The 24856-nt window shown below is 36.7% G+C and overlaps 2 protein-coding genes across 6 annotated transcripts in view; one reads left to right on the forward strand and one right to left on the reverse strand.

Moving 5' to 3' along the window:
- The window catches only part of CCDC88A (coiled-coil domain containing 88A), a 118899-nt gene extending 101906 nt beyond the window's left edge, over positions 1–16993 (forward strand). Inside the window, exons 26-33 of one of the 5 annotated variants that reach the window (XM_005889468.3) lie at positions 2713–2796; positions 3767–3970; positions 4563–4634; positions 5628–5708; positions 7855–8114; positions 8315–8777; positions 13205–13305; positions 14020–16992. In XM_005889468.3, coding sequence (XP_005889530.1) covers positions 2713–2796; positions 3767–3970; positions 4563–4634; positions 5628–5708; positions 7855–8114; positions 8315–8777; positions 13205–13269 — 1229 coding nt within the window. In that variant the 3' untranslated portion in view covers positions 13270–13305; positions 14020–16992. Of the gene's footprint in view, positions 1–2712; positions 2797–3766; positions 3971–4562; positions 4635–5627; positions 5709–7854; positions 8115–8314; positions 13175–13204; positions 13306–14019 lie in introns of those variants that run through there. The other 4 variants (XM_070379557.1, XM_070379555.1, XM_070379554.1 and 1 more) reach the window with 4 other exon arrangements.
- An 830-nt stretch (positions 16994–17823) lies between these two features.
- Positions 17824–21445, reverse strand: LOC102281772 (prolyl-tRNA synthetase associated domain-containing protein 1). Its single transcript, XM_005889471.3, has 2 exons — positions 21062–21445; positions 17824–19521 (listed from the first exon to the last, which is right to left on the reverse strand). The coding sequence occupies exons 1-2, from the start codon at positions 21428–21430 to the stop codon at positions 19090–19092; spliced, it is 801 nt and encodes a 266-aa protein (XP_005889533.2). The 5' UTR covers positions 21431–21445; the 3' UTR covers positions 17824–19089.
- Positions 21446–24856: the final 3411 nt, after the last annotated feature.

Here is a 24856-nt window from a genome sequence, read left to right on the forward strand (position 1 = left end):
TGAAGATATAGGAGAATTTGACTACTAGCAATGTTCTTATAACATATGTAAACAGGATATTTTGAATCCACTCACACCCTCACCAGAATCACTAAATTTAAAAGCATATATATGTGTGTATGTTTATACATAAGATGTATGTACAAGATAGATACTATATATATGTATACATTTGTATGTAATAATATATACATTTCAATATTACTCTTTAGAAGTAAATAGCAGGCAAAAGCAGCCACTACTTCTCCCAGGGATAGACTCTGTATGGGCAGCTCTCAAAACACTCAAAAAACTGTATAGACATGGTTTTGTCCTCAGGGGAATTATCTCTGAAAAGACAGTGTTTTAGAGTGTAAGAGATTAGACATTCATTATAGGCTGTATTTAAGAATACAGCTATAGCACCCTAAGAACTAGAATCCACAAGTAAGCAACAAAAAATCATACACGTACATGAGTACCATATTCATACATGCACACATACAAACGTGTTTGTGTTATAAGAAAGTGGTTTAGTTCTATCTGTTCTCATAAAATTAGTCTGGTTTAGATCAAGTTTTCCCTAAAAAGGTGCCAGATGATTCAATTTTATCTACTACCTTTGCATATAAAACATGTTTGTGTTATAAGAAAGTGGTTTAGTTCTATCTGTTCTCATAAGATTAGTCTGGTTTAGATCAAGTTTTCCCTAAAAAGGTGCCAGATGATTCAATTTTATCTACTACCTTTGGATATAAAATATCTGGCATCTGATTTAATGAGAAATGGTCATGGGTATATATAATTTTTTTAATTAAAGGAAGATAATTCAAGTAGGAGAATATATATAAGAAAGGTACAACAGTCTTTTTTAAGGTCATCTTAAATTCTCAGTCTGTCATTCCTTCATACTCTATGCTGGAAACATCCAGAGTAAAAATCAGAAGGAAGTAATACTCTTCTTTCCAGCAGTTATTCAGTTTTAGAATTTTAAAAATAAGCAGAAAACCCCACCATTCTAATGTTCCCATAATTTCAATATAGTTTGGGAAGCGAACATTGTATGTCTACAAACTAATTGCCATAAGAATGATCACTTTCCACCACTGGCAAATATAAAACTCCTCTTATCCTTTCCATTTGGAAGAGTGTCAGTAAAGCAGTCTATGGAAAACAGTTGAAAACAGAAAAAGAAAGTATCTAAACAAGACATGTGCATGTTGCAACCATTCAGCTTTGTTTTAGCTAAGTGTCCATTTTTACATTGCTTTCAGTTCATTTCTTTTTAATCATTGAAAACAGCTGTGTTTTCCGAGCTAGAAACAAAAAGTTTAAATGAGTCATGACTATTCTTAATAGCAATCAAATAAGTAAGTTAAAAAGCTGTATGTCTGCATTCTCCTTAATGAGTGATACTTGTCAGTTTGTCAAAAGAGCTTCTTATTATTTATAAGATAAGAGCAAACCGTAAGAAAGAGCCTAGTTATTAAGGCTGTATGCAATATGCTTTTAAATCTTAATGTGAGTTTTTTCCCTGCCTCTTAAATTGCAGCTCCAAAGAGGTATAATAATATTTTCCATTAAAATCTTATTAAAGTATAGCTTAAGAATGTTACTCTAGTGAACATTTAAATTTTTATGTTAATGACTCCTACTGTAGTTATAATCCTAATTTTCATTCATATATTGATAATTTCCCTGTGTCGTGCTATGATTGTTTTAAATAAACTGACTCCCAAAGCCCTTCAAAATATCTAAAAATGTTATAAATACATAATTTTCTATCATTTTTGCTTGCTTTTTAGGATGCCTCCTTATTTTTTAGGCTATCAGAGCTTAAAAGCTACTATCAAAATACTTCTGTTTTTTCTTCCAGCCAATCTTTTGCAAAATGAAATTAATATAATTGCTCATGCCATCTTTTGAAAGATTTGTCTTAGAAGAATATATATTTCTGTGGTGCTTCTAAATAATGCATCAGAGTTCAGTTTAAACCAAGAAGTAGTTTCCTATTTTCTTTGTTAACATTTAAAGAAATAATGAGAGTTTTAAAAGTTTCTTTAGGTTATTTTAGACATCCTGGAACACCTTAGTTTTTGTTGAGGTATTTTGCTAAAATACAGGATGTACATTTTCCTAAATTATTTTTTTCCAAAATAAAACCTTATAATTTAAAAAGTTAAAGAAAATGGGGACTTCCTGGTGGTCCAGTGGTTCAGACTCCATGTGCTTCCACTGTAGGCAGCACAGGTGCGATCCTTGGTTGGGGAATGAAGATCCCACATGCCACTTGGCATGACAGAAAGCAGAGTTAAAACAGAGGCGTGAAAAGCCTTCTACATTTTCATCACATACGCTCCCTGGTCCACCAAGAGTGGCCCTAGTAATATAGGTCTATCTGTCTTTACAACTTAACTAGAAAAATTGTTCCTTCAGTAAGTAGTTCTTATCATTTCCTGTATTTATAGGACTTCAGTCAGTCCAGGTTTTCTAAGTATATGTTTTTCACCATTGTCTTCAGTGCTTTCCCAAGTATTTTAAAGTATCAAAGTACATATTTCATATTTCATAATCACTCAGCAGCACGAGAATAATAGCTGTAGTGTAGCTTACATAGCTGAAACTCAGACATTCATTTCTGTCCTTAATTTCAACATTTAACTCCCATCTGTTCTTCTCCCTTTTTTCTTTCATTTTTCTGTTTCTGTTTTTTCTCATGCTCTGACATTAAAGTGGTTGCACTGAAAAGACTGCCCTTTTTGAGGAACAGACCGAAGGATAAAGACAAAATGAAGGCCTGCTACCGTCGTTCCATGTGTAAGACTTTATGACAGTTCAGCTTCTTTCAAATGACTACACTGGCTTCCATTACTAATTTTCACTAACCATTCTCTGGACTGTGCCAATTTTCTTATTTTGCAAAGTGCAGTCTTCCTGTAACCCATGGAGCTGGAAGAATTTTTTTTTTCAAAACTGGCACTGAATCTGCATTATATGTATGTTCATTTATACATATACATGCATATGTTTAGTCATACATGTAATATACTTATAAATTTCCAGTGCTTTCTAAAAGTTGGCAGAAAAAAAACTTTAATTTTATATGCCATAAAGATTTCTTCCCAAAGAAATTTGCTTAAAGAAAATATAACAAAACCTTTAGCATTAGGTATTTATTTTCTTAATGAACTAGGATTAAATAAATAAATAAAATGGCCTGTAATCCTTGAAAATGTTTGTCATTCTTTATATACTGATACTCTGGTTTTTCTTTTTTTAAGTGGAATGGGTAATTAATCGCATTAAATGTCTGTCACTGGATATCCTCTCTTTCAGGTTTTTATTGACTGGTATACTTATTTGATTCATAAAATGAATAATTTCTTCAGTAACCTGCTCTGACCAAGGACTCTTTATCATTTTCAGTAGTGATGCTGTAAAGAATTGCTCTCCATCTTACCTTTATTCATTCCATTTTTGTCACCACAAAACCACATTTTGAAGGCTTCTAATTACATTGCACATCACTGCTCAAAAGGCAGTTGTACTGAGTAAAATTCCTTTTCCTACCTCTAAAGGGGGTGGAGGGTGATAAAATTATTTACTGAAGTTTATCAAGCTTTGGCCTCCTCATTTCATACAGCTAAATGCATGTCGTAATTCAAATGACCTTGTGGTTAGTTTTTTATTTCACTTACATTAATCCATAGACAATAATCAATACAAAATAGAAATAAGAGCAAGTACATTAACCATGCTGATTCATTTGCTTTCATTTGCATCCCAGCCATGAATGACCTGGTGCAGTCCATGGTCCTAGCAGGAGGACAGTGGACAGGTAGTACTGAGAATTTGGAGGTTCCTGATGATATTTCAACGGGTAAAAGGAGAAAAGAATTGGGAGCTATGGCCTTCTCTACTACAGCCATCAACTTTTCAACTGTCAACTCTTCTACAGGCTTCAGATCCAAGCAGTTGGTTAATAATAAAGGTATAGGCCGTCTGCTATTTGCACTGTGGTGTAACTGTTGGCAACAGGAATTTTTATTTGACTTTCGATGTTTACTTTTTTTGACAGCAGCAACCTGAAATAATTATCAAAACAGTCTGGATTTAATCTGAGAGAATTTTCAAATCATTTCAAAAATTTAAAACATCATACAGATAACTACATCTTTCCTAGGTCTTTCATAATAAACAGCTAATGAACTAACAAGAAATGGAAATGTAAACCAAGTAAAAGAAAGAAAAGGAGAGAGTGATAGAAGCTTTAAAACAAACAAACAAAAAACCTAGAAACACTACAACATCAGGGAACCACACAGAACAACCCAGGCTCTTGCTTCACTTTGCAGGGTCACAGGGAGGTTGTTTCAGTGCTTCTGGTATTTTCCTTAAGCAAGTCAACTCACATCAGAGTTACTCTGTTTCTTACTCCTATTCCAGTTTCTGATTGAGTATATGAAATATGTTAAATCAAGATGCACTGTACATGATTTAAAAATTTCCATATTCTGCATAAATAAAATGTTACAATTTTTTTTGTTAAAAAAATTTTATATCCATTCTACTATTTTACATAGATACTACATCCTTTGAAGACGTAAGTCCACAAGGTATTAGTGATGATTCTAGTACGGGATCAAGAGTTCATGGTAAGATATGAACTTTATTTAGCAAGTACATATTACATACAGAATGAGAATGCTAAGACTCTTGCATTGACCTCATGAATGTGGCATTGCCAGCAAGCATGTTTTCTCTAACCTGCATCTCATAGCTCCTTCTGCCATTTCTTCAAACCTAATACTCCCTTTTTCCTTTTATAAGGTTATTACTTCATCTAAATAGTCTGTGTCTACTTTAGTCAAGGTCATATATAAAGTATGTCTACACAATGCTTAAAGGTAATTTTGTTGCCATTTTGGCATAAAGTTATTAGAGATAATTTCATATTTCGTTTTAAAAATACTTACTCTGGTAAAGGACAGACTCTAAGAAACCACATTTTCTGCAGTGTTGAGCATTTCAGTTTTTAGTTTCTGACTGGAACGTCTTCTCTTACCAAACTAAATTATTAACCAAAAAAAAAAAAAGGAAAAGGAATGAATTTATATGTAAAGAAATACGTTAAAGAAATTTCATATGTGAGCAGGATTTTAGGAAGCAGGGTGGGCCGTGTTAACGGTGCAGTTGTTTCCCTTGTATGGATAGGAATACAAGACATTAACTCTGCAGATGCTTATATTCCTCCTGTTCGTGGCATCTCTGCAATGTGCAGGGTTCCTTGTCTGATCTTTTGTGACCTAATCACTAGCTTTTTTTTTTTTCCTTTGGGGACATGTCATTCTGTTCAACTACAACAGTCCTGTTATCCGTCTAGAAATCCATTTCCAAATGTATTATTCACTTTATCTTCTTTTGTTTGAATCTCAGCTGTTGTCTCAGAAGTGTCCTGTTCTCAATTGTTTAACTGAACTATCTGGAAATGCCTTTGCTCGCTAGTCTATAAGACTCAACTCTCTGTGGGCATGCTCAGTCTGTGAAAGTATGCATGATTGCTTCCTCAAAGCATTCTGTAATCAGAATGTAAAGTTCAGTGTCTTCAGCTGCAAGTTTTATCACTGTCTCCTGATTTTTTCATTTAGCTTCGAGACCAGCCAGCCTTGATAGTGGCAGAACATCCACTAGCAATAGCAATAATAATGCTTCACTCCATGAAGTCAAAGGTATGCTGTAGGTAAATTTACTAATATGCTCCATCCATTTCCAGATTTGTGAAAAAGTGGGAAATTGATTAAGTTTCTGGGTAAAATGAAATCCAAATCATCTGTGTTTGGAACATAGTTCCTTGGAATATTTTATGCTTTTCACATTGTAATACAAATGTATTTCAATGTGTACAAATGTAAAAACAGGAGCAGTTATTTTAGTTTCCATTTTTCATCTTCACAGGTAAAATCTTTTTCTTGTTATCTTTCTATTTCAAAAGTATCTGTAAGTTCTTACTTTCTTACATTTTGTCTTTGTCATGAAAATGGTTGGCCTTAATTTTCTCATGATACTTGTACACTGAACTCACAGAAAATGTTTTAGAAATACTTTTAGCTTTGTTTATCCACGAAATAAGGAGGAATATATATTTTTAATTTGAGAAGACAATTGTGTTTGTGTGAGTGTAACAAGTGCCAAATGGATGCATATATCTCATATAAAGAAAAAATTAGTTCAAGATACCTTTTTAATGTGCATTCCAAGCTGAAATTTTATGTGAATGTCTGGAAGTATCAACTGATACCTTTTTTCTTAAAGGTATACTGCCTACTCAAATTCTGGAATTATTTAATAGATTATAAAAGTTTGTTAAAGTAGTTATTTTCTACAGAATTGTTAAATTATAATGAGTGCATTTGTTCTATTGCTTTTCTGTATTATAGAATAATTTTGTCTCAGTTATAATTTTAATAGTTGCAATGATCTGAAAATCTGATTTCAAGTGATTATTTTTTCATGTTTATAATCATGTTCTTATATCCTTTAGAAAAATATTACCTGAAGTGTGAAGAAGCCTTTTCTGATTTGAAATTTTAAGAAAATTTTTTTCCTACAAAATGTTACATAGTTTGAGCCAAAATCTTTCATGACCTACTTTATTCTCTGTGATTAGGAAACCGTGGAAAGTTGTGTTTTCCATCTTGATGCTTCTACACAGTTTGCGATTGATCAAAATGAATAAGCACTTTTAAGGAATAGCATAAACTTTGGGGAGCTTTTTTCCAGAACTAGTAACTTGCATTCTTTATCATTGTTCAGCCTCAACTGAGTGTTTAAAGCTATCATACTGACAGTGGAAAGCAGGGAGAATCAGATTTTTCAGACATTAAATAAAGAATGAGATACTACATACTTGATTTTTACTGGAATTTTCTAAGTTAATTATGTCGTGTCTCCATTTGACTTTCCTTAGATGCTTGCTATTTAAATTTTAAAAAATTTTCTTAAGATTATTTTTTTACTTTTTATTGTTAGTTGGAGGATAATGGCTTTACAGTGTTGTGTTGGTTTCTGCCATACATCAGCATGAATCGGCCATAGATAGACATACGTTCGTTCCCTCCCTCTTGAATCTCCCTTCCACCTTCCACCCCTCTAGGTTATCACACTCTTTAAGGTTATTCATTTAGAATGAACAGAGAAGCCTTCAAATAAGGAACATAGACTTCATAGAAAGTCAAAGAATTAGAATTATTAGTGTTTGGTTTTAACATTCTCAATTTAAAATTCATATAATCATATTTTGGGCTTCCCTGGTGGCTCAGTGGTAAAGAATCTGCCTGCCAATCCAGGAGATCTAAAGGTCAAGAAGATCCCTTAGAGAAGGAAATGGCAGCCCACTTCAGAATTCTTGCCTGGAAACCCCATGGAGAGAGGAACCTGGTGGGCTACAGTCCATGGGGTCACAAAAGAGTCAGACGTGACTTCCTGACTAAAACAACAACAAAATTTTTTTTAACAATTATAAGGTGTTTTACAGTTTTTTAACCTGAAATTTTAAAAATGTATTACTGCCTTGTTTATTGATTCATTTACTCATCAAATGTATTGAGTGCCTGATGTATATGTTCAGGTTCTGGGTCTGGTGGTGAAAGCAAGTGTTTGCCCTTGTGGAGCTTACAGTATTTGTCATCGTGACAAATAAGGAAGCGTGCTGTGGTAGACAGTTTTTAGACTGATGAAAGATTAACGTATTTCTGAATAAAGCTTGGAAAGTCATTTTGGCTATTCATAAGAATCCAGTCAATAAATTATCAGAACTTACATAGTATTAATCCTGTGTCTATTATTGAACTTTTAACACACCATTTACTCTTAAAGCAGGTGCAGTTAATATCCAGAGCAGGCCACCAAGCCACAGCAGTGGGGAATTCAGCCTGCTTCATGAGCACGAGGCGTGGTCCAGCAGCGGTAGCAGTCCAGTCCAGTACTTGAAAAGACAGACCAGATCAAGCCCAGCGCTCCAGCACAGAACTCAAGAGAGTCGGGCACATCATAAGACCAAAACTGGTTCCCCTGGAAGTGAAGTTGTTACTCTACAACAGTTTTTGGAAGAAAGCAACAAGCTTACCTCAATGCAGGTTGGTTTTATCTATGGTGACCTTAATTTAAATGGACACTATAAGTTAAATTTCTATGGTTGAACTTTAGAGCCTTTTTTTTTTTTAAGTTAAGGAGTGTTTAGAGACATTAGCAATTTTTTATAGTCTACCATATCAGGAAAGCAAAAGTATGGCTGTATTCACTAATCTGCTTTGATTTTTATTTTTATTTTTAACAGCTAAAGCCCTCAAGTCAAGAGAATCTTTTAGATGAAGTAATGAAAAGTTTGTCTGTCTCTTCTGACTTTTTGGGAAAAAACAAACCAGTTAGCTGTGGTCTGGCCAGGTCAGTAAGTGGAAAAACTCCAGGAGACTTCCATGATAGACGGACAACTAAGCCTGAACAGTTTGTGAGATCTGGTCCTCAGAAGGCTGAAGATGCCTGTTTCATGAGTTCTTCAGGAAAGCCTACACGAGGCGCTCAAGGAAAGATAAAATTAATAAAAGAAACTTCTCTGTCACGACAATCAAAAGATAGTAATCCCTATGCCACTTTACCTCGTGCAAGCAGTGTTATCTCTACTGCCGAAGGAACTACTCGAAGGACAAGCATCCATGACTTTTTGACCAAGGACAGTAGACTACCTATGTCAGTTGATTCACCACCAGCTACTGCTGATAGCAGCATCACTGCGACATCTAGTGAGTACTGTTTACACCAGTGGTCCTCTCATACACTTCACAGTCCGACATCTGCTCTAGGTTCTCAAGCACAAAATTATTTAGCTACAGACAAGCCCCAGTCTCCACATACCCAGGCCAGAAACTCAAGAACTGAAAGGTCACATCTTCTAAATCAAACTTTTGCCATGATTAATATGTCTAATGATGCATTTGGAAGATCAGCTACAGATAGCCTAGAATCCTTTACTGTGGCTCATCCAGCTCAGCCATTTTTATCCCTGAATACAGAATTAGTTAGTAACATAAGTGGGTTACCTCCCAGACCAGTCACCAGAGTAACTGACCAGGCTTCTGCTTCTTTGGAAAAAACCGCTCAGAAAGATAATGAGCAGTTTTCTGATCATCAGAGCCACGGTAGCATTAATCCACAATCCTCTGTAGACAATAGTAATCTTACCACTCCTGCATGCCTCTATCCTGATGACACAGAAGCTGCATTGTTGGTTTCTGAGGATAATCAAACGGTTTGGTATGAATATGGTTGTGTATGATCAAACCTGCACAATGTAATACTGGTGTCATTTGATACACACTATGCTTCTCTAATCTGATTTGAAGAGCTGCTGTTGAAAAGAATCATTTGACTAGGTTTATATTTTTATTTTTAAGTTGTGGCATAGTGTTCAAGTGTACATTGTGGCATGTATATAAATACGATTATGTAACCACAGCAAAGCCTGCATGAACTATTAATTACATTGTACATTTTCTGCATGACTTCAAGAACCTTAACAATACATGCTCCTCTTTCACATTTCTTGTCCCCAGTAAGAGATTGTTACTTTGATACCTGGAAGCATGTTAAAATGGTTGCATGCTATAATTACTAAGAAGGCATTTCCAAGTCACATTTGTTGATTCCAAAAAAGAATGCTCATTGTCCCTTTTGCTCCCCTTTCCCTCTCTCCCTCTCTCTTGTCCTTTCCTTTTTTTCCCCAAAACGTGCAATTCATATTGTACATGTACAGTATTAGTAAGGAAAATATGTTAAACAGATGTCATTTTCTTTTCCCATTTAATTTTGCCTTCTGCCCTGCTGTTTTATTTTCAAAGAAATAGTTAATAAGTCAACACTTTACATAAAAAATATTAACTACTGCCCATATTTATAAAATTGTTCAGATTTAAAATGTTGTTAGTACTCATAAATTTAGTGTAATTTGAAAAAAAAAAAAAAACATTGAATTTAAATGTGACTTATACAGTGACAAGGAGCATTTATAGTCTATTTCTTCCCTGCACTTTTCTTCATTTGATAAACAGAAGAGTTCAAGTACTATCTTTCTTTCAGGATGACTTTTTTACTTGGAATCAGTTAACACAGTAGTTTTTTCAGGGTTTTTTTTACTGTAGAATCAAAGAGAAATAAAGCAAATCATACTCAGTGTGTGGGAAATTTGCATTTTTACTTCTCTTTTAAAAGGGTAGCAAGTTTACTGAGTAGTGAAGATTGTTACTTAAATAATTCTATAATTTATTGCTAAGTTACATATGTCCTAAAAACAGAATTTTCTAAAATGAGTACATTGTGCTAAAATAAAATGTAAAATTAGTGTTTATAACCATATAAACAAACAGACATGTTTCTAGTAGAAAAAATTTTAAAACTAAGAATAATTGCACCCTCTTAGCTAAAAAATAATCATAAAAGATAGAGAAAATATTTGCTAACTCTGATTCATGTCATAAACTTTAAAATTATCTTCCTGTGGTCATAGCATTTTAAAACAGAATCAGCCAAAATTGAGTTTCTAACTTCCAGAATAAAACAACAAAAAAGAAAGCCCCAAGAAACCCATAACCCTGACTCACTCACTTCTGGAGAAGTATACCTTAGCTCTATCTCTGAAATGTTTTTGCTCTCTTGATTCAGCCTAAATATCACTGACAGTAATGCAGCCTGGCATCTAGAAAAAATGATTTGAAATGTAACTTAATAAACAAGGAGAAAATTATTATTTTACATGTGTTGTTATAGTAAATTTTTTTTTTTTTTTTTGCCCGTTTTTGTTTTTACTGGAGGCTCAGGTGGCACATGACAGTTCATAAAATGGCTTCAGAGGTAGGGGGAGCAGGGAAACAAAAAATAAACTGGGGTGGGAAAGAAAAACAACCAGGAGGAGGGAAGAGCTGGCTGGTTCCTTCTCAGCCTGATTTAGGGGAGGGAGTTGATGCCTCTGAACAATAAGGATGGATCCCTTCCTTCAACCCTTGGTAAGGGAGAAAGGAGAAAAAAAAAAAGCAAAAGGCTGTTGCTTTGGCCCTCCTGAGTCTCAAGGAATGGGGGGAAAAGCCGGTGTTTTTATAGTAAATTATTATTGTTATTCATTGGGCCAGAGAAAGTTTCTAAAGAATCTTTGCTTAATGAAATGTGTGACCCGGGAATTCGCCGGCAGTCCAGTGGTTAGGACTCTGCAAGTTTCGCTGCTGAGGACCTGTGTTCAATCCCTGGTCACAGAATTAAGACCCTGCAAGCCTCACAGCACGGGCAAACATTTTTTTTAAAAAAAAGGAAACGAAAAGAAGGAAATTTGTATCCTTTGTAAATTGCCCTATTCTCTTGTACTTACACAAGATCATTTCAGGCCTAGGCCCCTTCTGTTTATATCTTTGACCATACTTCTTTTCTCACAGCCAGCTCTTACTAAAAATGCTTCCAATGTGTTGGTTTCACTTCAGATCGAATAAATCTTTCGCCTTTTACTTAAAAAAAAAAAAAAAAAAAAGCTTCCAGTGCAGATCATCAAATAAACAATCAGAAATTTTCTTATTTTTAGTACCACTTTAATATATTTTATCTACATGAAAACATCAATCCATGTATCGCTTATTTCACAATTAGTCCTAACATTTAAAATATTTTTGGTGTCCCTTTTCTTTCTTCATAACCTGATAATAAGACTTTTTAAAAAGATTATTTATTAAAATACATTGAGAAATTATATGCTACTATATGGTAAACACTGATTATTTTACAATGTTAGAGTTATAGGAAAGAAGCATTTCTAACCCAGATGACTGTAGTAACATATACAGCATGTTTTCCAAAAGAACATATACGTTGTGCATGTAAGACAGAGAGATACATACCATGTCCATGTGTCTTGAGGACTGTCAGAGAGTATAGGTGATATTTCCTCCAGAAACTGTCACCAGGTGTAAGGTCATAAAATTCCCTTAAAACACTATTTTACCAGTGTTTCTTGATAGCACTTGAAATCACATTTTTAGCAGTGATAAGAGCCTTAGAAATTGTATAGAGCTAGTGTTTCCCAAACTCTTAAAAAAATCAACATAATACCTTCTATAAATGAAATCTTACAAGATGCCCCAATTAAAAAAAAAAATTATTTTCCAATCAAAGTGAAGCAGCTCTGACTCGGTTGAATAACTGTACTTTTTTCGAGACAGCTCCATATTCTCCAACTTCACAGAGGATTACAGGCATACCTCGTTTTACTGTGCTTTCTTACACTTCACAAATATTGTGGGGTTTTTTCCCAACAAACTGAAGGTTTGTGGCAGTTCTGTCAGACAAGCCTATCAGTGCCAGTATTCCAACAGTATTTGCTCACTTCATGTCTCTGTCACATTTTGGGAGTTCTCAGAATATTTCTAACTTTCTCATTATTGTTATATTTGTTATGGTGATCGGTGATCTTTGATGTTACTATTGCAAAAAAAATTATGATTTTGCTAAAGGCTCAGATAATGGATAGCTCTTTTTAGCAATAAAGTATTTTGTACTTAGATATGTACATTGTTACTTACATGCATTGGGAAACTAAAAATTCATGTGACTCGCTTTATTGCAAAATTCACTTTATTATAGTAGTCTGGAACCAAACCTGCCATTATCTCCGAGGTATGCCTGTATTAGTACCCTAATTTTAGATGAAATTGAGTAGCTTTCATACTCCTGGCTTAGGTTTCTAGAAATGATACCCTTATTATTTGTGGCATTGTAAATTCATGTTAGGCTTTGGGTCCCCTTTGACCAGAGTAGTTATAACTCTAACAGTGTAAGTAGATATATTTTCCTACAAAGTAAGCCTCAAGGCCTGGTTTTCTTATTAAACAATACAAATATTTCATTGTTGATGTTTCTGCTGCTGCATGCAAGATGATTTTTTACTTTAAAACTATATGTGACCATTTAGTAAATAAACATCATAAACCTATCAGACACCAAGAGGGCATTATTATTTATAGCTTTTAAAACATGTAAATCAGTCTTTAAGTAGAGATGTCTATCAGATTAATAACATTTCCAGAATTAGATTCTTTCTCCTTGCCCTTCACAATGAGAGCTCTTTAGTTTCTTATCTTCATGAATTGTATGTTTAGCTTTTCATTAAATAACATGAAATGCTTTTCTCCTGCAGATGTGGACAAAGTACAAGAAAACAGAAATTCAAAAAGCAGGTCTAGGGAACAACAAAGCTCCTAATTCTATAACCCCACTACATGACATGTGGGCCAAGTGGTGAGTTTCTTGCTTAAAATGTAAATGAGATTAATCTCATTTATACAAACTAACTGCATTAAGTATAAGAACAAGTGCACATTGCATTAACAGATGTAAATATTGCTTGCTTCATTCATGATTTTCTGTCTGTCTGATTAGTAAATCGAAATTACGTGATTCCTCAAAGCTTTTGGCCATCAGTGCACGCTCAGTTGTGTCCGACTCTTTGCAACCCCATGGACTGTAGCCCACCAGGCTCCTCTGTCCATGGAATTTTCCAGGCAAGAATACTGGAGTGGGTTGCCTTGCCCTTCTCCAGGGGATCGTCCCAACATAGGATCAAACCCAGGTCTCCCGCATTGCAGGCAGATTCTTTACCATTCGAGCTACCCGGGAAGCCCTTTAGTGCAGGAAAACAATCTTTAAAAATATTTTTCCCCTCAATTTAAATTTGATTTTACTAATGAATAATGTTTTAGAAATTACTTTTTCAGTTTAAAATCTTTCTAGTAGGAATATAACTTCTGTGCAATGTTCTTGGTAATTGAAGAGAATAAATTAAATGTCTTTTCTATGAAGAGCTGCTTAGACAAATTCTCTGACTCTGTCACTCTTATCCCTGTAAAAGTATCTGGTGCATGCTGTTCTTTTAGTGGTTGCTCTGTATTTTATATCTCTTATCTTCAAACTTTTCTTATATTTTCTTTCTTTCTACTTTCCAACTAAATACAGAGAGAAAAGTGTCCTTCAGTTTCTCAGTGTGAAGCCTTTATTTCTGAAGTAACAAGACACCCAACTATAGGAATCATTTTTTAAAATCTTTAAGGAGACTTAACAATCCTTCGTGACTAGAGCAGGAAAGAAATACAAACCTTCATTCCTTCCTTGAATCAAGGAGCACTACTGGAGTCAACTGCCAAAATTTTTAGAAGGTTTTTATGACTTATTATGTACATTGTACTGTTAAGATCTACTGAATAAAGCATGTTCTCTCGCTAAGGACCAAGTGTTTTAAGGGTTCAAGAAGTACTCCAAGAACAATATACTTCTTTCATCATTTGTTTATGAATTTATCCATGTTTGCTTAATGCTTCTGCTAAGTAGTAGCCTAAGTCTAGCCATTTATATTTAGTTGTGTAAACCTAAATTAAATGCTGTAGTATGCTGTGGAATGTACTATATATCAAGATACAGAGAACATTGTTTAGGCATGTCAGAGCCTTATTTGGTTAGCAGACTGCATGTGTTGGTATTCTCTTATTTTTAAGCCGATTATTTTGATGCACTGCAAAAGAAACTCAGTTTATGAAATAACTGAAAAATCCATGATAGGAGTTATAAAAAAATTTACAATGATATTAATATTTCCATATTCCCTGCTAAGGAACACTAAGTAATTCATTCACACATGGATCCAAGGTAATTAGAATGTGTTTTTCTGAAACGTTTTTTTTAGTAAGGTGGTTTTCTAGAAAAAGACATTCCCAAGATAAAGCTATTGTGTTTGAATTCATTTCCCTTCTTTAGTGTTGGGTTATGTATGTACGTTTTTTTTAACTTGAGAGCTGACTGTTGCTTAAGAAGTTTTCTTATGGCAAAAATAATGTAAATAATTTACTACGATCCTCATTTTGCCAGGAACTCATTTATTATTAAGGTTATCACTTATTAATACGAATTTTTGGTTTTGTCCTTTATAAGACTACATTAAAGTTGGTAACTGTTATCAGTACTTTTGAAATATTTGTATGCATTTGTTTTACATTTGAGAGAAGCACAAAAAAGTAAATTTAGTTAACCCAGGGAAACATCAATTTTTTTGTAGTTCCAATTTTCTATCACAGTTTTATTTTCTTATGAAATCAAAAATTGCATTGATACATATTAATGCAAATTCATTATTTAACATAAATATATGCATAATCTTAAAGGTCTGAAATGAGAAAGATACTGATTTTTTAATTTTAACAATGTACTTCTTAGGCTCTCACTACCAGCTCTAAAAATCTTTTTGGAATAATTCCATAGTGTGTGGTTTATGAACTGTGTGTTTCATCACTAACCTAGTAGCCATGAGAAATGTGTCTCCCTCTCCCCCTCCTTCCTCATGCCCTTCTCTTTTTTTCCCCTCTTTGGTAGGCCAGTAACAGTGTTGTGTTCATAGTCTACTTTCAGAAAGACCATTAATGAAAAGAAATACGGCATGTATAGTTGAAAAGAAACTGAAATGGAAGTTAGGTTTTGCCACCAAATAATGCTGTAAAGTTAAATCACTTTTAAATTCTTGGATGAAAGGTGCTATGTAAATATAAATACAAAGGATTCTTACTAAGATACAAATATTGCACAACAGACATATTTAAAACCTATTCTCTAGACTGTGAAACATGTCTCCATCATGATTTCCTATATTCAAGTATCAGATTGATAATGGGCATCGTGGCAGTCTAGAGATGTCTGCATGTAAAAACTGTAAATTCATTTTTAGGTGGATAAATTGAGAGTAAATATAGAAATTATGTTTTAGCTAAATACAATAAGTGTGTAACTTAGATTTATATTAACTAGCATCTAATTTGCACAACTAGGACACATCCCAGGACATTTGCTTCAAGTTGAAATTTAATGAGTAGGAGGTAGTCCAGTGAGGGTGTGTGACACCACAGCTTGATCTCTCCAGGACACTAATATCCTAAAACAGAGACCCTGCTGACTGAAGCAACACATTATTGCTTCAGTTAGAAAATGCTTAAGGGTAGCCTGTAAAGGGCTGACTCAGAAAATGCAGCAAGACAACCAAGAGAACACTTGAGACTGCAAAAAGTAGGCATATTCTCAAATCACATTGATCACCTTTTTCATACCATTTCAAGAAAGGACTAGATAACCACATGAGTATTTTACCATTTCCAAAACATAGCATCAGAAGCAAACTTAGTAGGAAGTCATGCTTTTTCCTTAAACTACTTCTGCCAAACAAAACCATGTAGCCAACTAGAAAGTACAATAACTGGGGCCACTTTCCTGACTGGCGCCTGACATGATTTTAATTATCTGGCTCTAATCCCCCTTGGAAACTAAAGAATTTATATACAGGGTAATAGCTTCGGCCCAGAGCTCCAATAAAGTGCTTCAGATCTGGCAATGTGGAAATGTTCAGTCCAAGTTTTTGAACTGGTGGTTACCAAAGAGTTCACAAAACAGGTTTGTATGTAGCACCTTTCATGCAAGGCATGGTAAGAGCCTATTTAAAAATCACTGTGCATATTACAGAATTGCAGCCACCTCACAAATGAAGTATTACAGCCTGTACTGTCTTAACAGTTTATGTCAGGAAGTGAAAAAGATATTGTACCAAATCTGGAATTACAATGAGGAGTAATAATGTATGCTAAATAACTTTTGTACTTTAAGTTACTTTTTTGAGAAAAGTGAAGTTTTGTGGGTTTTTTTTCCTGCTACTCTTAGTCCTGACATGTTTTTTTCTTTAAGCCTTGAATGAATAATACAGACGGAGCCCATTTTATAATATAAACCTTGATGTACAAGTTGAGATATGTGGACAACAGTGAAAATGCCTTAAAAGGAATGCTTATGGATAAAGTTGCACTTATAACACCCTTTAACAAAACCTGATTTTAAATTGTCTTTCTTTTCTAAGGGTTCTCTCTTTCAGTGTTTGCCATTGTACTTAAACTGTTATTAAATACCAAATCAAATAATACAAGAGCTGTAACATTTCCTTTAAAATAACGCTACTGAGAAATCTGGAGTTAAATGGCAAAATGTTTATTACTTGGCTATATTAAAGCCACAGTTGATAACAAAAAATCCAGTTCATAACAAAAAAGACTCCATCATTTGGCTGATCTTTTTTCAAAAACATTTTTCATTTTAGTTTTTAACTTTTATTTCTCCTAAAAAAATTAAGTTGGTTTAACATTCACTTATCAAACTGGTATGAGATGATTTTTATAACAAGTGGTTAGCAATCGTAACATATAATTTAACCAAGTATTATTCTTTCCTTTCTCTTTGCCCTAGAAAACCAATTTTCAGACATAATTTTGTTTACCTCTGTTCTAATCGCTTTGGGATGAGTATGAGAGGTTTTGGGAGAAAGAGAAGAGTCTATTAGTTTTGTCAATCCCAGAAGTGTCATTACAATAATAGATTATACACATCAGTCTCTTTTCATTTTCACATAGACTTTGGGAGGCATAATGTTAAGATAAGAGATGACTTGTGTCATTGGGCAGGTCAGTCTTTCTGGGCCTATTTTCACTCTAAGGTGAGAATAGTTAGACCAGTGTCCTGAGGTCCTCAGTGTCTTTGATTCTATTCAGTAAACCTTCATTTTATATTCAAAGCAACCTAAATTTCCTCTTTCTTAGAGATATAATACCAAGTAGGCAAAAACCAGTGTAGCATCTCAGAATGTTTTCATTGATGGAAGATATTCCTTACTAACTCATCTAACTTACTAACTCACTCATCTGTATTTTATAAAAATTCTGCCATCAGTAGACTTGTAGTCTCTAACCACATATGTTGAAAAATGACAAGTTTTACCTTTGCCTTTCAGTAATGCAAATTGGTACAAATTAAATACAATTTCTCTACCAGAGGCAATTACTGCATGTTCAGTCTTAGGAAGAAACGTTTCTCTGTCAAATATCCGATTGTACTAAAGGAAATGAGAATTTTCCTAAGTCCTCTAGGCTGTTTTGTAGCCTACTCAGACCCTCAATTAGGGTCTTATTTGAGTTTAAGAGAGGTGAAAAAGTATATTAATTTTCCTCACTGTTTTTGAACTAGCTTCTATATGGCAACTGACAATACCTAATCCTGGGTTCTTACACATTTTTGTTTATATGTGTATAAAATTTATCTTACACTTTTTAGATGCATAGTTGAAAAATGAGTCAATTTAATATAGCCTAAAGGACATGTTCAAATTTCTAACCTCTGAACAAAGACTAAACAAATCCTTCTTAATGGCCTCTGTATGTTCTGCTCCTGAGTTAAAATGTAATTTCATTAGTATAATGATTATGGCATATTTTCTATCCCTACTTTGAGGGTTTTTCTAGATTAAGATATTCTAAAGATAGAATTTTATTTAAAAAATTAGCTTATTTTTTCACTGGGGAAAAGCACTTGGTTTAAAAACAAACACTCAGTAACAGAAAGGTTTTCCCTTGCCCCCTTGTTTAATTATACTGCTGGGAAATTCTTATTCCTTAATCCTCATTCCCTCGAGATAACTACTATTTACAATTTAATGTCTTCCCGTATTATTTTTTATTTTTTCCCCTGTATGTACACTATCACATGTATAATTTTACATATGCTATTTTTGCAACTTTTTTTCAAGTATAATAAGATGTAAGACAGTTAATCTTAGATAAATAATCTTAGTTTTGATGTTAATTTATTCTTTTTTGGCCACCCTGCTGAGTGCGGGAATCTCAGTTCCTATGACCAGGCACTGAACCTGGGCCAGGCAGTGAAAGCCTGGATTCCTAACCACAAGGCAACCAGGGAACTCCTGATATTAATGAAGGCATTCTTCTAATAAGTAGTAGCCATGGGGATGGGGAGGGTGGAACCTCTGGCCTGACTAAAGCTACCTCAATATATTAAAAAAAAAAAAGAACTTTAAGATGAGATAGTCTTTCTCAAATAGTTCAGGTAGTCACCAAACCGAGTGCTAGATATATCTTCCCACTTTTAATGCTTTTTATAATTACAAGTAAGAAAAACAGCTTTCAGAAATAAATACTCTGAACTTCAGCCCAATTAGTTTTTATCAAAGTTTAATATTATGGGATCATGTCCTGTGTTCTTCACAAATGTGAGAAAGTCTTCAGGGCTCAATCCCATGGTTGCAGCATTGGTCATTGGATGAAAGTACACCTTTTCATGTCCACCTTCCAAAAAGGCAGAATCCAGAACAAACTTCACATCTCCATCATCACAGAAGAGTGCCAATGGGGTGGCACAACCTTGGCCAACTTTCAGTTTTTCTAGCATGGCTGCTTCATCAGCAAACCGCAGGTTTCCACTCCCAACACCTAACTGCTTGGCGAGATCATTTAAATTAATTTGTCTATCATGAAGAACTGTCACCAGCCAATAGCCTTTTTTCTTTTTGTCCTTAAGAAATAAGTTCTTACTGTGTGCTCCTTTCAAATGCTGGATATGAGGCATCATTTCTTCAACTGTAAACACCTGTAAAATACCACATGAGAAGTTTAACATGCATGTACACTGCAAACATACAATTATATATACATTGCTTGCTGGGTCTAAACAGCGAGGTTAGGGAGTACTCGGTGTCCTGGATATTACTGGTAGCAACCCATTCCCAGCCTGCTGCTAAGTCGCTTCAGTCGTGTCTGACTCTGTGTGACCACACAGACAGCAGCCCACCAGGCTCCCCTGTCCCTGGGATTCTCCAGGCAAGAGTACTAGAGTGGGGTGCCATTGCCTTCTCTGATTCCCAGCGTATTATCAAATAATTATATCTCATCTCGGACCTCAAGTAGTTTCTCTTGGGCCAGTTCTCCATTCCAATATGCTGGCTAAACCTTCACATTTCTAAAATGCTATTTTTGTTTTTCCTTTAGACTTTTAGTCGAGTTTATAGCAGCCCTCACAACACTGTAAATCAACTGTACTCCAATGAAAAGGCGGGGGGTTATAGCAGCCCAGACTCCTATTCCTTGGCATTCCATCCAGACCTAAGTACAATCTCCACTCTATAAAATATAACTAGAGATGGAGTGAGGGCAGGGAATGAGAGCCTGGACTAATATAAAAAGAACATCAGAAAAGCTGGCAATATGCACAGTAAAAAGGGAGAGAGTATCGACCATAAGGGAGGCAAAAGGGTCAAAGAAAATAATAGTTTTGATGAATTTCTCTACCCTTTGAAGATTATCACCGTTATCTAGCTAGTTATCAGGAGCTGTTACTCAAAAGTTAGGCAAAAACTGTATCTTCCCAACACTCAAGTTATATACTGGCTACGTGAGATCCTTGAAAAAACAAAAAATCTCCATCAATCAACTGAATCGTTAAAAGATACCAAACTCTTAACCTTGGTGTCCCGCATGCTTCATAGCCACTGCAGAAACGTTTTACTGCTTGGCAACTTACATACCCAGGCCAGTTTGAGATGCAGAAGTTCTCAATATGTTGCACTGCTACTGCTAAGTCACTTCAGTCATGTCCGACTCTGTGCGACCCCATGGACAGCAGCCCACCAGGCTCCCCCGTCCCTGGGATTCTCCAGTCAAGAACACTGGAGTGGGTTGCCATTTCCTTCTCCAATGCATGAAAATGAAAAGGGAAAGTGAAGTCGCTCAGTCGTATCCGACTCTCAGCGACCCCATAAACTGCAGCCTACCAGGCTCCTCCATCCATGGGGTTTTCCAGGCAAGAGTACTGGAGTGGGGTGCCATTGCCTTCTCCAAATACGTTGCACTAGTTCCCAAAATTTAAAAAAAAAAAATCGCTCCAAAAGGAAAACAGGTTTTTTCATAATAACAGCAGAGTCCAAGTGGAGATGCACTCAATGGTGCATTCAGATCCCTCTCTACTCTGGATTCCGGGAAATGCCTTAGGAACGGACTTTCTTTCGTGGTACAGTGACACACCACCCCCCCCCCTCCCCCGCCCCGGGACGTCTAGTCTCAGCGGCTCCGCCTCGCAGACGCTGCAGTAGAGCCCACTCCCTCCCGGGGTAGTCCTAGCGGGAGCGTCTCACCTCCGGGTGCTCCACGACCTCTGTGCGGATGGCCAGGGCGGCGAGCCGCTGCTCCAGCGCCGCCCGCAACTCAGCCCCTGCCATGCTGTCCTCGTGGCGGTGGCTAGAGACCGGGCAGAGGAACTGGGCGTGGCTTCCCGCGGACCGCCCACTGCAGGCCGAGGCGGAAGTTCCTGGAGGGACAGGGGCGGTGCCGGAAATCCAGCGCCGGCGTTTTCTGCAGGCGAGGTTGCACCGTGTTCGCTCGGCATCCACCGTTTGTTCCTGAGGTTCGTCCGAGTCCGCAAGGACATCCTTCCTCAGACATGTAGTGTCCTTAGCCCGCGTCCCACAAGAGGGAGGCGCCTGCATTCTCACAGCCCTCTCCATATCCGCCGCAGGTTTCCTAAATCCAGCATGTCTTCCGTTTAAATAGATTTAAACCTAACAACTCAACTTAAGGAATGTTGAGGGAGTGATTCATTGAATGTGGTCTCGGGTTTACCCAGGAAGCAGACTGAGGGAAAGTCTCCTTATCCCTTCTGCCTGGGATATGGAATGTACATTCTACCCACTGTTCTGAGCTAGGTGCTACTTGAAGGATGCAGCCTTGAGAGAGTAATGTGTCATTGAAACCTTCTGGACTCTACGGAAGTGAGGCCCCCTTCGCCCCTTAAGGCCTCTATGTAAATTCTTAAGATGCTGGCAAGTGGATGCCCAAGACAAACCACCAATATAAGTTCCTTTGATTATTACTTATTAAAACTGCCACCTACCAATGAGGAATGCCTTGCCTCTTCATTCTTTCCTTGCCCTTCTGGGGGGTGGGGTCTCTGGGTGTGTGTGTGTGCAGTGGTTTCACCTGGGGAACTTCCTGAGGTTGTGGACCAACAAGGAGAGAAAGGGCCAGAATCTCTATCCTTTTGACTATCTTTTTCAGAGGCATTTTTTCCTGCCTCTTGGTGGGGTGTTTTCCACTATCCTGCAAAACCCTCACTCCCCACCTTGAATGAGGCCTGAAATTCCACTGAGTTTCATTTATGAGTTTAGATTAAGCTTCTAATTGTTACCAAAACTGTTGCCCCAGAATCATACCCCTACCCCTCTCTTGAATGGAAACCAGGTGCTCTTATCTGAAGTTTTGGGAGGAAGCTGCAAAGCAAAAAGCAGGGACTTGGTTAGATCCAATTAGGCACTAGATGGTTGAAGATTTAACTTCCAGTAGACCTAGAGCCTCATTATATAGTCAGTGTAATACCATAGCATGCTAAATGATACACCCATAAGTGCAATGATAGTTGACAGTTGCCATGACAACAACCAGAAAAGGGTTATAAAGACCAAAAAGGAGAGTTATATCAGTGCCAGGTCCAAACCACACTCCTCAGATAAGTCATGAAAATTCCTCTCACTCTTTCCAGTTCCCTCCCTTCTATCTCGACCCTCCTATATAAATAGTGTCTCCCCTTGAATTGGGTTGATTTGTACACAAGATTCTCCATTCTTTAGCCATTGAATAAAGCTTGTGCTGTTCCAGTCTTAGCATAGGATTTATTATTAGCTGTGCAAATCTGATCAGGAAAAAAACCTTCCTGACTGGGACAAGGGTTCTTGGCTGGGGCTAGAACCCAAACACAAGCCACGTATACCAATTCAGTAATAGAATCTGAGCTAAACTGTAGCTATTCCTGCTACAGGAATAGCTGCTAAGTAACATCAGTCGTGTCCGACTCTGTGCAACCCCATAGACAGCGGCCCACCAGGCTCTCCCATCCCTGGGATTCTCCAGGCAAGAACACGGGAGTGGGTTACCATCTCCTTCTCCAATGCATGAAAGTGAAAAGTGAAAGTGAAGTCGCTCAGTCGTGTCTGACTCTTAGCGACCCCATGGACTGCAGCCTACCAGGCTCCCCATCCATGGGATTTTCCAGGCAAGAGTATTCCTAGGGACATTTAACTCTAGAAGGAATATATTTATGGCATCTCTGGGGTGCAAATGGAAGGCCTGGAGAAGAATGCTCTTAAGAAGATAGTACAGAGTTCAGTTGTCTTGCCATATGCACAGGTCTGAATCCATGAATTCAACCAACAATAGATGGGGGGAAAAAAATTCTAGTAAGTTCCAAAAGCCAAAACTTCAATTTGCCACACACTAGCAACTGTTTAGGAGAAGGCAATGGCACCCCACTCCAGTACTCTTGACTGGAAAATCCCATGGATGGAGGAGCCTGGTAGGCTACAGTCCATGGGGTCACTAAGAGTCAGACACAACTGAGCGACTTCACTTTCACTTTTCACTTTCATGCATTGGAGAAGGAGATGGCAACCCACTCCAGTGTTCTTGCCTGGAGAATCCCAGGGACGGGGGAGCCTGGTGGGCTGCCGTCTATGGGGTCTCGCAGAGTCGGACACGACTGAAGCGACTTAGCGGCAACTGTTTACATAGTTACAATGTATTAGATATTATTTAGAGATTATTTAAAGTATACAGGAGGATGTGTGTAGGTCATGTGCAAACACTGCACCATTTTATATAAGGAACTTCAGCAACTACAAATTTTGGTGTCTGTGGGGGATCCTTGGAACTAACCCCCCTTGGATACCAAAGGTGGACTATATCTGAGTCCTCCCCCACAGGACAGCCTCAGAGTTAGCTGTGAAAGAGAAAATCAGAGCCAACTTCATAATTCACCCAGAATTAGCCCTGGACAGTGCAATTTTGAAAGTTCTCAGTTTAACCAACCTCTTAAAATTATTATGCCATATCTTCCTTCAAACAGTCCATCCAGTTCTTTGATCCTTGATTATGGAACCAACAGGCATCATCTGCTCATGGCCACCTAAATTCAGATCAACAGCAAAAGAAATGTACCACATTAAAGAGTATTTAGAAAACTTAGATAAGGGGAAAGGGATCACTCAGAACATTTTTTCCATGTTTATTATTTTATTTCCGCTTTTGTGAGTTAGCTCTGTTTCTGTCTTGGCTCATTTAGCTATGGAGTGAATGTTAATGGCTTTCACATTGGTTTATGTGAGCTCTTTAAATAATCAAGTTGTGTGTCTCTCATTTGTCCTATATACTCCAAATATCATATATACTTTTTCCATTAAAGAAGAGGTTCCCCCCACCACCACCACCATGTACCTTTCAGGGATCATAGTTCCCCAACCAAGGATCAAACTGGGCCACCTGGCAGTGAAAGCCCAGGGAATTCAAGAGGGGATTTTTTTTAGTTTGGTTTTACCTACAGATGTTACTTATTTTTGTGTAACCAAATGTGTTTTTTTTTTTTGTTATTCTGATTTAAGTATAGAAAGCTAACCTCTAGCGATAGAATATGCAATCTATTTTTTTTATTTTCTTAGAAATACTCTTTAATTCATTTAAATTTTACTTTGGTGTGGTGAGGCTTATTTTTTTCACTATGTTCTCTCAGAATAAAAATGGAAAGCATCATAATACCAAGGACCACATATATGCTGCTGCTGGTAAGTCGCTTCAGTCGTGTCCGACTCTGTGTGACCCCATAAGACGGCAGCCCACCAGGCTCCCCCGTCCCTGGGATTCTCCAGGCAAGAACACTGGAGTGGGTTGCCATTTCCTTCTCCAATGCATGAAAGAAAAAGTGAAAGTGAAGTTGCTCAGTCGTGTCCAACTTTTAGCAACCCCATGGACTGCAGCCTACCAGGCTCCTCCGTCCATGGATTTTCCAGGCAAGAGTACTGGAGTGGGGTGCCATTGCCTTCTCCACCACATATATGAAGATGTGGCATATCCCAAATTATTGTCCTTAAATATTTGAAGACTTTCAA

The sequence above is a fragment of the Bos mutus genome, chromosome 11, assembly GCF_027580195.1.
Source record: "Bos mutus isolate GX-2022 chromosome 11, NWIPB_WYAK_1.1, whole genome shotgun sequence".
Taxonomy (NCBI): domain Eukaryota; kingdom Metazoa; phylum Chordata; class Mammalia; order Artiodactyla; family Bovidae; genus Bos; species Bos mutus.